Below are 13,650 nucleotides of genomic sequence, written 5' to 3'. Positions count from 1 at the left end.
TCGAGATGCCCTTGGCATTTCCGTGCCATGGCCAGTCACAGCCTGGGATGGAGCTTCTCATTTTCTGCCATCAGTGACCTTTTTTAGCAATAGTTTCTTGTAAAACTCTGTGGCATAGAGTTAGCGCTTGCACTGCTCTGGGCAGAAGAGAAGGGCAGAAGACAGCAAGCATGACCACCATTCATTCGGGGTGGGGTCCAGCCCCCAGCCACCCCCAAGCCCTTGCACCCCTCCAGCCCCACTCCAGAGAGCGGGATGAAGGCCAGGACACATGCCCGCACAGTACCAAGCATCCTGCTCCCACCAGCAACCCCAGAACAGCCTACTCAAAAATCATGGTGCTCTGTCTGGAGGAGAGAGGACAATTCCCAACGCCTCAAAATGATGTGGTTCTTCTGTTCCCGTGTTAGACAGGCAGCTCTGCCCACCGGGGTGCCCGCGCGTGAGCCTTTGTGCTGATCGCAAGAGGCATTGTCTGCGGTGTGAAGGTAAAATTGCATCTCGGGAATTAAACATGAAGCATCATTAAAGCACAATGCTCTGTGGAAAGAAAAATTGGTATGAGCAGGATGCTGAGAAAGGGAAATAATTATCCCATAGGAAAATGCAGACCCACAAAAGGTGGTGTTTGTCATGAACTGCCACCAGGTTTTAATCCATCCCATAAATTATTCGCTTCAAATGTTTCCAGGCAGAGACAAATCTCTCCAGACAGCCCAACACAAGAGGAAAGTAATTTTTACATGCAATGCAATTGCCTGGGTCAGGTTTTATTTCAGGGCTTCCAGTGTCCCCCTTGGATGCTGGGGACAGAATCCTCTGCCCAGTGTTTTCATTTCTGGCGCTTCACAGCCAATTCTTCCTGTTGCTGTGAAGGGCCATGTGTCCCTCTCCCTGTCACTGCATCACCCATCCGCACTTTGTATTTAGTGTAGGGTCGCAGGAAACAACCTTGAATGACCCCATACCTGCAGCCCTGGCACCCTGGCACCTTTCCCTGGGATTAAACCATGCTTGGGGTGAAATGGGTGGCTGTGCTCCACTGTGCCCCGAACAGGCATTGCCTCTCCCCGGATCCCTGGGGCGAATGGCCACAAGCAGAGCCTGCTTGTCAAATGAAGGGCCCAAGCAGGGCAGGGAGAGCAAATGCCATCATGGCTGTCACAGAGGGGCTGATCCCAGGGGCGGAGGGGCACACACCACGGGAGGAAGGGGAGGAAGGCTCTCGCACAAGGTGTGCTGGGGGAGCCATGGGTGTTTGCAATAAAACTCCACTGGAGAAGGCAGAACTCCCTCCTGCAACTCTCAGCACTGGCCCTGCAAGCCTGGATTAGAAAATAAACCCATTAGAGGGAGAAATCATCCACATCGGTTTTTGTCACTTTAAATAAGATGGAAATGGTCTTTCTAGGTGGAAAGGCTGAGCGTGTTTGGAGGTTACATCTGCCAAGCACCTGCTTTCTGTAGGTGTGAGAAATACTCCCGTAGATTAGAGCATGAGGCTGCTCGAGTAGAGTCTACTGGAAGGGGCTGTCCCTCAAGGACCTGCAGGACTGGGCAGAAAGCCTCTTGACTGAGATATATATATTTAAGGTGAACAAAGTGCATTGAGGAAGGAGCACCATTGAAGAAGCTCCCCCATCAAGAACTCCAGGACTGGGAAGTGATTTTGTACAGAGACCACCCCGGGGCTGAGGCGGAGGGTGGCTGCGGTAGGGGGTCACGGAGCTGCTGGCAGCCCCATAGCCGCTCTGCCCCATGTCACAGCTGGTTGCCCTGCGCTTCCTCCCTGCGTTGGCCTGGCTACCCTTCATCGCTCCCGGTGGGTGCTGGGGAAGAGCAGCACAGTCAGCTTGAGGCACTGGCCTGCAATGGTTAACGTACAGGGGTGTATTTATGAAGCAATCAAAAATATTCCAGCATAGTGAGAAAAATCTGGCTGGGAAAGGTGGCCTGATGCTGTGCAGCCTAGGTGGGATGAGGGTCACAGGCCCCTCAGCGCAGGGGGGTCTGGGTTCTTCGCCCACCCATGGGAATTAGGTGCTGGTGGGTGGGTTGGAGGCACCTTTGAGGTACCCCAGAAAAAGTCCCCCCCATCCCCTGGACGTGCAGCGAAACCAGCCCAATGGGAGAGTGTTTCACCCCTACGTGCCATTTCTGGATCCTCTCCAGTTCCTGCGGGAGAAGCCCATTTTGCTGGAGGAGGCGGGAGGTGAGGGATGAGCACTGGGGAGGAGCGGGCGGCACCATGCCCAGCAGCGAGGGAAAAGGTCCTGCTGAAGGTGGCAGACACCAGCCCAGCACCCGCTGCCTTCATGCAAAGCAGGGACAACAGCTGCTACCTTGTGCTTTGCATGGCTGCATCCCAGGCGGGTTGCCCCGACACCACAGGGATGGGCAGCACGGCTGCAGCGAGAGGCACAAGGCTGGTTCCCCCCTGGCAATGCCACTGCACCAGGCCATGGAGTATGGTGCAAGGGCAGGCAGGTGGCAGGCAGCGCATCCTTGTCCCCTCGCTTAGCACAGAGGTCTCCAGTCCCCCAGCTCTGGGGCTTTGGGGTGTCTGCACTTGTGCCAGGGGTGAGTGAAGAGGGAACAGCCCAGCACGCCTTTCCCAGTCCCATATAATGGGGGCTGCTTTGTTTTCCTGTCTGCACAATACACACCAGTTCCTCCCTCACGCCATGCACAGGATCTCAGGAACGGAGCATCGTCTGTGGGGTAATTAGCAGCGCCGGGGGCTCTGCCTTTGGGAGCGTGCAGGGCAGATGCCACTGGGCTGGGCGGGCTGGCAGATGGCTTGAAGGACTCTCTGGGGATCTCAAGCCATTACCAATAATTCAGTGTCTTTCTTCAAACGTGACGTGGAAGTGCCTTGCCGGTGCTGCAGGAGGAGGGAGGGCTGTGCCTGTGCCAAGACTGCACACGCCAGCCCCAGCCGCTCTTCACAGTCTCCCCATAAAATTAACTCGAGGTGTGTTGCTTGCTGTGCTCCCTCGCATGTTAATGCTTTCTCTCACTTAGGTTAGCAGCAGCCGTGCCAGGGACATGCGGCTGGGGGCCTGGTCCGTCCCTCCTTGCTGGTGGGAGACCCAGCCCTTGCAGCCGTGGTGCTTGGCATGGTACAAGCCCACAGCAGGGACAGCTGCCCCCAAACTGTGCTCGAGGAATGGGGTCTGTGCCCAGCCACCAGCCCTGCAGATGGAGCAAGGAATGTGCTTGGGATCACTGGTACCCAGGGAGCCACCTCTGCTGTGCTCCAGGCAGCTCCACGGTGGCCCTTTGGTGTCAGCTGAGCTGGCCGCAGGGATTGTCTCCTGACCCCTCCATCCTCTGTCCTGGAGAGGATCCTCGCCTCCTTTTACCCATCCTCTCCAGAGAGTGGACGGCACAGCCCTGGGAGTCCTGAGGCTCAGGCACGGGCCTGCAGCAGGCATGGCTCAATGCCGGGCACTTACCCTCTTTGCGACCCCTCTCCTTTCCCACCTGCTCCCCCAGCTGCACAGCATCGTGAACCCGCTGGGGTTGAACGCTGCAGACAAAAGATTGTTTATCAGGACCCGCCACAGCCTCTCCCGGCGCTGGCTCGCTTTAATTAGCCCCATCAAAGCCGGCTGCGTCTCTCCCTCCTGAAAGGTTGCAGAACATGATTAATTCAGGCACAGAAAGCAGCCGCCTCCTGCAGAGAGGGGCCCCTCTGATAAGGCCAAAGCTGTTTCCTCTCCCCATGGCACCCTGCATCTCTCAACCCCTATGCAGCAAGGTTGGGGGCTCCTTTCTCCTGGGGCAAAGCTGTGCATGGGCTCAGGCTGCTCCAGGAGCCAGAGGGGACAAGCAGGAGCCATGGCCTCACCAAGCCCTGGGTGTCTCTCCCCATCCCACCCATACTGCAAGCACAGCTGCTGTCTGCTCCGGTCAGGGGCATCACCCACTGCCCATCTGTGGGTCTGTAGGTGGGACTGTCCACCAAAATCCCCAGGGACACACAGTGAAGATGGTACGTCCCCGCTGGGTCTGGGCTCACACCACCTCTTGCAAACACGGAGGTCCACATGTGAGCCCTGGGGAGATGCAGGGGATGCTCCAGCTGCCCCCAGTACCGAATTTCTATGGCTGGTCCTCCCCACTCCCACCTGCGTGCAGCTCCAGGGTTGCATACGCCGTAACTCAGCTTTATTAGCTGCATTTGTAGGCAAAGGGGTTTTAAAAGGAAAGCGCCTTTGGGAAAAAGAGAGAGACGGGGGGATCACTTCCCCCTTTTTATTTATGCCAGCACAGCTGCACACAGAGTACCGACGGCATTCAATACCCTGGAGAGCCAATTACCGCAAGGAGCACAGCCAGAGCAAAGGCTGGGCTGTTCTCCACTTAATTTTCTTAATACAGTCACATCATCTCGGAAAAGCACTGCTGCTCAGAGGAAGGTACAAAGATTCCCAGCGTGAATCCTCCACCTCAGGGAAGGCAGGCACAGCCTGGGCAGAGCTTTGGGGCTTCCCTTCTCAGGGCAGGGAGAAGGTGGCTGCAGCTAGGGCAGAGGAGGCACCCCCAGCAAGCACTAACACAACACTGTTGTCAGGTTTTTATTTCAATTTCACGAACATCCTTCCAAGAAATCAAACCATGAGAAGAAAAAAATAGTATGAACCCCTGAAAGGACAGACGAGCCTCAGCCCCAAAATTAACTGACCTGGGGGGAGCTGCAGGTAAGGGAGGGGGTTTGCAGAAGAGCTCAGGAGCCTGAGCCACATAGATCTCACCCATCCTCCCCGAGCCATTTGGCAGAGTTCAGCCACGTCGAGCCACGCCAGCCTTGTGCAACAGGACTGACAGTAGGGAAGCATGTTCCTATAAACCTCTTCTGCAAAGCAAATCCCACAGCCAAGCGAGCCCCCTCTGTGCATCCCCAGACAGGCCCCAGCTCCATGCTGGGCTCAGCTCTGCCGTGCCTGGAGAGCCAACACTGGACACGGCAGGTCGTGTGGGTACCGAGTACCCTCCCTCCTGCCCCAGCCCTGCGTGGTGCCCGGCAGGCAGCCCTTGCCATGCTGCCTGCAGGGCTCCATGTGCACCCCGGGAATGAAAAACAGCACTGCTGCAGGGGAGAGATAGGGCAAGGTGGGGCCAGGAATTCAATATGTATCTCTTCTCATGCATGTGAAAGGCTTTGCTGGTGGTGCTCTTTAAAGCCAGTGGGCACAGCCATGTAGAAGCTGATCTCAGCTGCTGCTGGGGGTCTGCCCATGGAGGCAGGGGTCAGGCCTTCTACCCCTTCTCGCTGATCAGCCCCTTGCTTGGGTAAAGAGCAAGAGAGAAACCATCTCTGGATGGGGAATCCGCTCTGGCTGTTCACCTTCAGTTAGGCTACTGCAGCTCCCCAGCACAGGAGTGGCAAGAAGCCAGCTCCTTCCTCTGCACTGACCACTTGAGTAATGCCAGCGGCAAACGTGGTGCCACCCCAGAGAAGCAGAGGAAACCCCACAGCACCCAGGCTGTTCTCAGAACGCCAAGACACACCCCACATTGCCACCTTGCGTGGGGCAGGACTACGTCAGCTGGGTGCAAACGGCCAGGCACCCTCAGAGGAGCACAGAAAGAAATGAACCTACTGCCTCCTCTTCTGTCCTGCACGCAGGGAAACCTTTATAGCTGCTCTGACACACAGGAACGTAGCCCCAAATGAGGAGAAGGAAAATGCTGCTGAAAAGACCGAAGTCCACTGAACAGGGAGCGAAGAGGAGAAAGTGCTCCTGCTTCTGAGGAGACTGCTCTGGCCGCGGCCATGAGAAGCCATGCAGTGACTCCTCACATGAACATGTCATCATAGCCTGGAGGGGGAAGGTGGTCAGGATCTGGCCTGGAAAGAAATTCAGAGCAGAGTAAAACCAGGACTGAGAGCTCAGTCTTGTAGCAACCAGAATGAGACAGGAGATCCAGGGGCAGCCCAGAGAGCAGGCTGGGGATGCTAGGCACAGCCAAATACCTACCCAGATCTACCAGCTCCTAATGGGCCAAAGGGGTCAAATCTGGCACCTGGTGGAACTGCTCCCGGGGGAAGCCGGCCTGGAATGCCTGATGATGGGTCAATGCCAGGCTGTGGGAAGCCAGACCGGAGAGGATCCACAATCATTCCCCCACTCCGACCTCTAGGGAGAGGAAATGTACAGAAGGAGATGAGATTGGCACTGGTGAGAGAGAAGCCAAGTGTGTCCCTGTGCCAGACCTCTGCTGCAGGAATGCCAAGCACGGGAACACGGGGTTAAGCTGACACACGGCACGTGTGAAGGAAAGCACCCCAACCCGCTGCAACACAGGCCAGGACAAGCCAGTGAGGCAAGCCCATGGCAGCAAGACAGAGAGTCCTTCATTTGTGTACATGTGCCTGTGTAAGAGCGCTAGGGCACATCTGATCCTTGTCCCATGGAGGCTGCTGTCTGCCATGGGAGGGAACCCGAAGGCATCACACCCTGCTCCTGCCCAGGGTTATCTCAGCCCTGCAGACCTGCCTGCACTACACCACAACACAAGGTCAGGGGCAGGACACAAATCATGGCTCATCATCATGCTAAGGTGGGAGTCTTACTGCTGCAGAGCACGTGTCCAAGTCAGGGCACCAGGAAACACCCTGGTCCGGGGCACCACCATGCCACCAAACCCTCAAGGGCTAGCTGCAGACACGCACAGGGAAGCGACAGCCCTCATCTGCCTTCCTCAGAGCCAACGCCAAAAGAGACACTCGGAGAAGTGGAGAGGCAGCTTCCCTCTTCCTTCTGCAAGGAGCCATTTAGGGCATCAGCAAAGGCTGGTAAATCCTGGTGGGCTGCTGACCATCCCCTGGGGAAGCGTTGGACCCTCTGGCCCATGCCGCTGGCTTGTACTCCTGTCCCTGCTCTCCCGGTCAAGTAGCACGTCCTGCCCTGCGCAGTGTCGCAAGAGCTCACGGACCCAGCCGTGGCTCCTGCCAGCCTTTCCAAAGAGCTGCCTGGAAGTCATTTGCTGACCACGGTGGCTCCTCGGAGCTGCCCCACGCTGTGAGTGCCATTCCTCATAGGCGGCTTTGTGCAAACTCGGCTGGAGCCTCTGGACACCGCTGCCATCATACAAGTCATTAACATCCGTGCTAATGAGTTCCATTACGCCAGGCCGGCTGCCCAAAGCGCCCCGGGACAGCCAGGCCCCACGAGCATATGCCTGGGAGTCTGGGTCTCCAGCCCCAGCGCTGGCAGGTGTCAGCACACAAATCTGCTTCCATTTACAATCTTCTTTTGTCATTTACAGAGAAACTTCTGATGAAGGACTGGAATCAGCAAGAGAAACAGGGTTCTCCCCACAACTGAACCCCTTCGCCTCGTGTTACCGGGTTTCCTTCCAGCCACCCAGGCTCCAGGCCTCTCCTTCCAGCTGGGCGGAACATTTTTAGCTGGCCCTTTCCTAGCCAAACCCATGGAGAACCAAGTCTTGCAAGAGGGGAAAAAATGCCATCCCCACAGGAGAGTGGTTCCAAAGAGGACTCCCCTGGGCCACAGGATGCTCTGCAATGACTCCAAGAGCTGTTTTTTGTCTGACTATGTGCTTTTAACTGGAATGAAAGATGACAGGTTCTACTTGCCTGACCAAACCAAAGACCGAGAGATGTATCTGTGAAGGTTAGTCGCCCAGACAGCCTTGCTTTTACCCAGGCTTTCTCTTGAGTGCCTCAGACACCCAGGAGGCTCACAACCAGGACTTGAGAATCTGTGGACTCGGCTCTAAGCCTCCCCTTCTCCAGACTGCTGGGCTTTAGACACAGCAGCTGGTAACATTTTAAATTAGAGGCTTACATTCACTTAACGATGTATTCAGCTTTGATTTACTGGAGGAATTACCGCGTGTTAAATGAATACAAGCTGATTATTAAACAGACACAGATTGCAACCTATCATCTATGCAAAAGACAGGATCTTATTACGATATTAGAACCATATTGAGCTTTAGCAACTGTCAATTGGTCCCTTACAATTTGCGCTGAGCAACTGTCCCATCGCTGTTTGCACTTAGAGACACTCCACTGGGCACCTGAGCCAGGCGGACTCCAGCTGTTCCAGAGAAGGTCCCCAGCCACCCCCACACACCCCAAAGGCAGAGCAGGGGAGCACCCCAGACACGCAAAGCACAACCTCTCCCAGCTATACTCACCCAAAAGGGTCCAGGTCTTCCCCACCAACAGCAAAGGGGTTCAAAGGACTGAAATACAGAACACAGCAAGACATTCAGTGAAGGGAGACCAGCTGCATGGAGCGAGCAAGAGCGAGCAAGCAGGCTCATGGGTGCTCTCCCATGGGAAGCGCTGCAGCACCCAAAGGGCTCTGGGACCTGTGCGACCCTGTGTGAGCGGGCTGGCACTGGGAGCTACCCCATGTCCAGGATGCAGCATTCCCTGCTCTAGGGTGCAGCTGGGCATGGACACCGGTGTACATGGCAGGCTTGCAGGAAGCTTGCTGAGATGAAGGGGGCCCTGCTGTTCCCACTGCTCCGGGCTGAAGCTGTCTGTGGACACTGGGAGTTTCCATGCCAGAGGCTCCTTGAGTAGTGCCAGGCTAGGCCAGGCTCTCCAGCATGTCCCAGTTGGAGACACAATGACAGTCCTGCTTCCAGGAGTGCGAGAACAGTGGGGCGGTAAGCCTGCAGCCAGCTGTCACATCTCCTTGCCAATGACATAGTTTCAGAGCTATGCCCAGCTCCAGCCTGTCTGCCCAGGCCTCCCCAAGGAGCATCTTGCACCCTGAGCAGCCCTCAGCACCAGCAGACAGCAGTGGGGTTAAAGAAGCAAGAGGTGACACGCAAGGCAGAAGCCACGGCTGGTCCCCAAGGGACAGCAGGGCCACCACAGTGTCTCTGACTTCCAGCCAAAGGGGATTTCAGCTTGTGGGGGAAGAAAGGGGGGGAGCCCGCCTGCCACATATAAGGAATGGCTGGGCACGAAGGGGCCAGGGAGCGATGGTGAAGCGGGTGCCATGTGTCCCCCTCTCCCCAGCTTTGCCAGCAAAGGGTTTCAAAGGGAAAGTGGGGTCAGGAGAGACAGGAGAAGAGGTCTCTATCCCCCCCCACCAAGCCCGCGCCTCCTGGGCCTGGCTCCAAACCCCAGCTGGGTGCACTGTCCTGGGAGGGCTGCTCTACCAGCCACAGCAGGCAGGAGGCTTAGAGGCAGACCTGGCTCTGCCCCAGGCGAAAGCAGAGCTCTGTACCCACCCCACACCCTCTCCCCTCTGCCATGAGCAGGGACCCCACAGGTCTGCAGGAGCCCATGGCTCTACCTGACACCCAGCGCTCTGGTGTCCCTCCCAGAGGCTGCACCGTCCTTCCCACTGCTGTCCCTGCTCTGCCAGCCCCAAAGCCCTGATGGTCCCTCAGCCATCATAGAGCAGGGTGTCCTTCCTTCCACCCCTCACCTTATCCCCAGCCCTGCACGCTGCCTGCTCCCTCCTGGGTCTGCAGGTCTCCAGCTACACACCCAGGCAATGCTAAAGGAGGGTCAAACCAACATGCAGCTCCAGAACAGGCCATCCATCAGCAGGCAATTTAAATCAAACCCAAGTGTGTGGCCAGCGAGGCTAAAACTGGCTGGAGAGGGTTTAGATCCCCCTTGCTCCCCATCCCACATGTGCAAGACGGGAACCTGAGGTGAAGTTTGGAGAGCTGTGCCAGCACCACATCCCTTCTAATGGAGGACCATCAGCAGCCACCTGCTCTTTACTCACACGGATGGTGCTCTTGCGCCCGCCGGCTGCCGGGGAGGGACCCTGAGGGGGTCGTAATCCCGGGGCAAGTCAGGATCCTTCTCAGGCTTGGGATCCTTTTTGGCCTTTTCTGCGGGGGCCCCAAGGGGAGCGATGATGCCCGAAGTAATCCTTGTCCTTAGCTCCTCAGTGTTCTTGTACACCCTGCAGGGAGGAGAGGTGAGGCGGTGGGCTGGGGAAGCCACGGCACCTGGGTGCAAGGTGCTGGACAGGTTGCAAGAGGGGTGGTGAGGGGATGGACAGGCCCAAAGAGTCCTTGGCACAAAATGGGTCCCCAGCTGGCAGCATGGAGGGGACAGGAAAGGATAACAATGTGCAGTGGCACCAAAGCCCTGACCCTATTTGAGAGGGCAGAGGTGCCACCCAGCCCACACTCCTCTGTGCTGTGGCCATGACGTGACCAGTTCTGCACTGGAGGAAACCACAGCACATCATGCTGGCCTCTAGCAAGGCCACAGGGTGTCTGGGCCACAGTTGAAGCTGTGGCACCACTGGGCAGTGTCCACCGAGCACAGACAGGCAGGCAGTGCTCTGGAAATAAAAGTGCTGGCCTGGCCCAGCCCATTCCCAGGTGGGGTGACTCTCCCCGGGCTCCGATCCAGAGTCTCACCATCCCCTAAATCCCTCTTTGCCTGCCAGCAGTGCAAAGGGAAGCAGAGGAGGGAGCTCTGGCTGCATTTCAGGGCTGGCTGGACTGCCCCCAGGGTTTGTACTGGGGAGCAGAGTCCTCCAGGCTCCTCCTAACCCAGTCTCTGCCCCCCTTCCCATGCCAGTGGGACATTTTCTACTGCAGAAAATTCTAGGGAACTCAGATTACTTGTGGAAATCATCCAGGTGCTCCGGGTTGATGTAGTCAGCCACTGCCAAAGTCACATCTGCTACCTTCTGAGAACTGCGATCCTGGCAAAAGACAGGTGAAACAGAGTCAGCAGCCTGGCAGAGCTGGGAATGAGGGAAGGAACAGGTACAACTGCAGCCAGGGGCTTGGGATACAAGGAATGGGCTTGCCTGCTTCCTGGCATGTCCCTGTGCTATGCCTGAATCCCCGGGAGCCAACCAATTCCAGTGTACAGTGGGGCTCTCCCTGCTTGCTCCCCCAATCAGGGCTGCAAAGGGTGAAAGCAAAAGCAACCCAGGCAGGTGCTTGTGGGCGACAGGAAAAAACATCTGCAGAAAAATCCTGAGCTGACAGTGGGACACAAAAGGGGCAACTCCTGGGCCAGAGTGCGCAAGGCAAATCGCATCGCTGTACCAATGCGGCTGGTGTTCGACCAGCTTCACACTGGGACACATCTGCTGCTGCACAGGCAGGTCTGCAGCCCCAGCACCTCCTGGGTCTGCCCCATCCTGACGGACAAACATTGCTGCAAGGTAGAACAAGTAACAGCAAAAATGTAAGAAATGGACCCTGCTGTTCTTTGCACATTTTGGGCAGCAGCAGCTGCACCTGAAAGACCCCAAACCCGCAGGGACCAGCCTGGGTGCTCACCATGACGTTGAGGATCATACTGTCTTCCACCATGATGGCCTTCAGCAGCAGCTCATGGGCATCGTCCGTGGACTTGTAGCGCAGTGTATACACCTCCTTGTTGGCTTCCCAGCCAGCGGGCAGCAGCTCTGACTTCCTTTCATTGGGACCTGGCTGCAACAGGACAGATATACTGCTGAGAACCTGCCCATGAGCCCAGGGGGAACTTGTCTTGGCTACACAGAGAGATCCAGGAGGGGATCTAGGTCTCCAGGAGGGGATATCTCAGTGACTTCCAGGTTTTGACTGCAGGACGAGGGCTTTATTTCCTACAGGCTGGTCCTGCCTGCCTGCCAGCCTCCCACAGGGTCCCCACGCTGGAACAGGAGGGTCACAACCACCCTTTGCTAAGCAGGAGAAGGCAACAAAGACCCAGACTGGGGGATGATGCTCTTCCCTGCCTGGCATCTCTCGGCTCCCCAGCACGGGACAGAGCTGTCTGGGGCAGCAGAGAAGGCTGTTACCCTGTTTGTCCCAGCGGTGCTGCTGGGGAGCACTGCCCCACACTGTCCTCTCCCCTGGTACTGGGGCGTTTCTCTGCCAAGACAGTGCCCTGCACTCCCACCACTGCCCCCGGCACCCTCCCAGCACCCTCCCAACACCCTCCAGCACCGCACCACTAAATCCCCCCACCCTTAGAACTGGGTCCAGCATCACACTGTGCCCCTCCCTAGTATCACACCAGGGCCCCCTGGCACCACATTTCCCCCCAACACTGCACTGGACATCCACCTTTTGGTAGGGGGTTCCTCGGCCCAGCACCAAGATCCCCTCAGCCCCGTGGTGGCCCCTTTCCTGGTATCGCACGGACTCCTCCAGCAACGGAACCCCCCAGCTCCCCCCAGCACCGCAGCACCCCACTCCGGCCCCACCAGCAGCACTGAGGCCCCTCAGACCCGCTCCGACCCGGATACCCCCGACACCCCCGGCGTCGCACGGCTCCCCCCCTCCCGGCAGCGGGCGCCAGGCACGGCCGAGCGGCGGCGGCGAGCGGCGCTAGGAAAGGCCGGGGCTCGGCCGCGGCCTACGCGACGGAGAAGCCCGGCTGGGCCCGGCCCGTACCTGGTCGCCGGCGCCGAGGCAGCGGTAACCGGACCGGACCAGCTCCCAGTGGACGCCGCAGATCAGCGCGTCCTGCGGGCGGGAGACGGCGGCCCGTGCCCAGGCGTACAGCGTCTCCAGCCCCGCCATGGCCGCGCCGCACCGAGCAGGCGCGGCCAGGTCGGGCCCGCGGGGGGAGCGCCTGGGCGAGGCCCCAAACGCCGGACCGGCGCCGCCGCGGGGAGCGGAGTGCCGCACGGGCCAGGCCGGGGCCGGAGCCGCCCCTCACTAGAGGGCCCTCGTCCCCTGCGCAAGGCCCGGCCCCGCCTCCCCCGAGGGCCGGACCTGGCCAGGCCGAGGGTTCCGACTGCTGCTGAGAGCTGCGGGCGAGCAGGGGGTTCCCCCCTTGGGAATTTAATGCTTCTTCGCACAGCGGGCGGGACGGGGCTCGCCGAGGGGTTTCCGCCCGCCGACACCCCCCGAGCGGGGCCGGACACCGAGCGCCATCCGGCAGCCTGCGGGTAGGGGTCTGCCCGACCCTCCTGCCCTGCCCTGTCCCTGGCTCTTCCTCGGCAGTTGTAAGGAAGGACTGAGCCTGCGGATGGGTCTGTGTGCGCTGCCGTAGGGACCCTTTTCCCCGGGACCAAAGGGACCGAAACTCCGAGCGGCCATCAGCAGGTTTATTTCGTTCCTTCCACAGGTCCTTTCTCAGGGCCACAGTATTTGTAACACCTAAATTCTGCTAAAGCTGCCACTGAAAGCTACTCGGGCAATTTTCCTGCCCCTGAGCCAGATCCAGCGTCCTCAGCGTGGCCGTGGCTCAGGATCGAGCAGCCCCGTGCTGGGGAACGCCATCCTCTGCTGCTTTCCCAATCCAAGCGCCAGCTCCTTGGGGACTCTCGTCTTGACTTCATTATGCGTCAATTAATTAACTCGCACTGTTCGCTCTTTCCATTTCCCCCTCAAGAAGTCACTGAGGCTGAACAATCGACCGCAGACCGGCAGGCCTGCCTGCCCAGCAGCCCCCGCGGCTCAGCGCTGCCCGTTCACACGAATCATTGCCGTGCTGGCCGGGGAGCTGCCGCACCTCCTGCTATTCCCCCCGCCGGTCCTGGCTCCGTGGAAAACAGCCATGGCTTGAAAGCCGAGTGAGCCGTGCCGGACTCGGTGGGAAAGTTACCACTGATTTTCCACGGGGACGGGATTGCAGCACGGGAGTTTCGCGAGGGAGGCATTGGATGGGGATGCGATGAGAACAGCAGGAAATGCCTCAGCCAGAGCTTTTCCAGCGCTGGGCTTGTGATT

At 58.4% G+C, this 13,650-nt stretch overlaps 1 protein-coding gene across 1 annotated transcript; it reads right to left on the bottom strand.

Moving 5' to 3' along the window:
• Positions 1-4,570: 4,570 nt before the first annotated feature.
• PSMF1 (proteasome inhibitor subunit 1) lies at positions 4,571-12,672 on the bottom strand. Its single transcript, XM_054845276.1, has 7 exons — positions 12,367-12,672; positions 11,266-11,418; positions 10,594-10,676; positions 9,738-9,920; positions 8,176-8,223; positions 5,988-6,146; positions 4,571-5,857 (listed from the first exon to the last, which is right to left on the bottom strand). Exons 1-7 carry the CDS (start codon positions 12,493-12,495, stop codon positions 5,806-5,808), a joined length of 807 nt encoding a protein of 268 aa, XP_054701251.1. The 5' UTR covers positions 12,496-12,672; the 3' UTR covers positions 4,571-5,805.
• Between the last annotated feature and the right edge of the window lie 978 nt (positions 12,673-13,650).

This window comes from Grus americana, chromosome 17 (genome assembly GCF_028858705.1).
Source record: "Grus americana isolate bGruAme1 chromosome 17, bGruAme1.mat, whole genome shotgun sequence".
Classification (NCBI taxonomy): domain Eukaryota; kingdom Metazoa; phylum Chordata; class Aves; order Gruiformes; family Gruidae; genus Grus; species Grus americana.
Note: the sequence above shows the minus strand (reverse complement) of the source record. Positions and strands in the feature narration are given on the sequence as shown.

Coding starts and splice junctions, on each gene's coding strand:
- PSMF1 (XM_054845276.1), bottom strand. CDS start 12,495: ATGGCGGGGCTGGAGACGCTGTACGCCTGGGCACGGGCCGCCGTCTCC. Junction 8,224..9,737: donor GGCGCAAGAGCACCATCCGT/GTGAGTAAAGAG, acceptor TCTGTATTTCAG/TCCTTTGAACCCCTTTGCTG. Junction 6,147..8,175: donor GAAGACCTGGACCCTTTTGG/GTGAGTATAGCT, acceptor TCCTCTCCCTAG/AGGTCGGAGTGGGGGAATGA.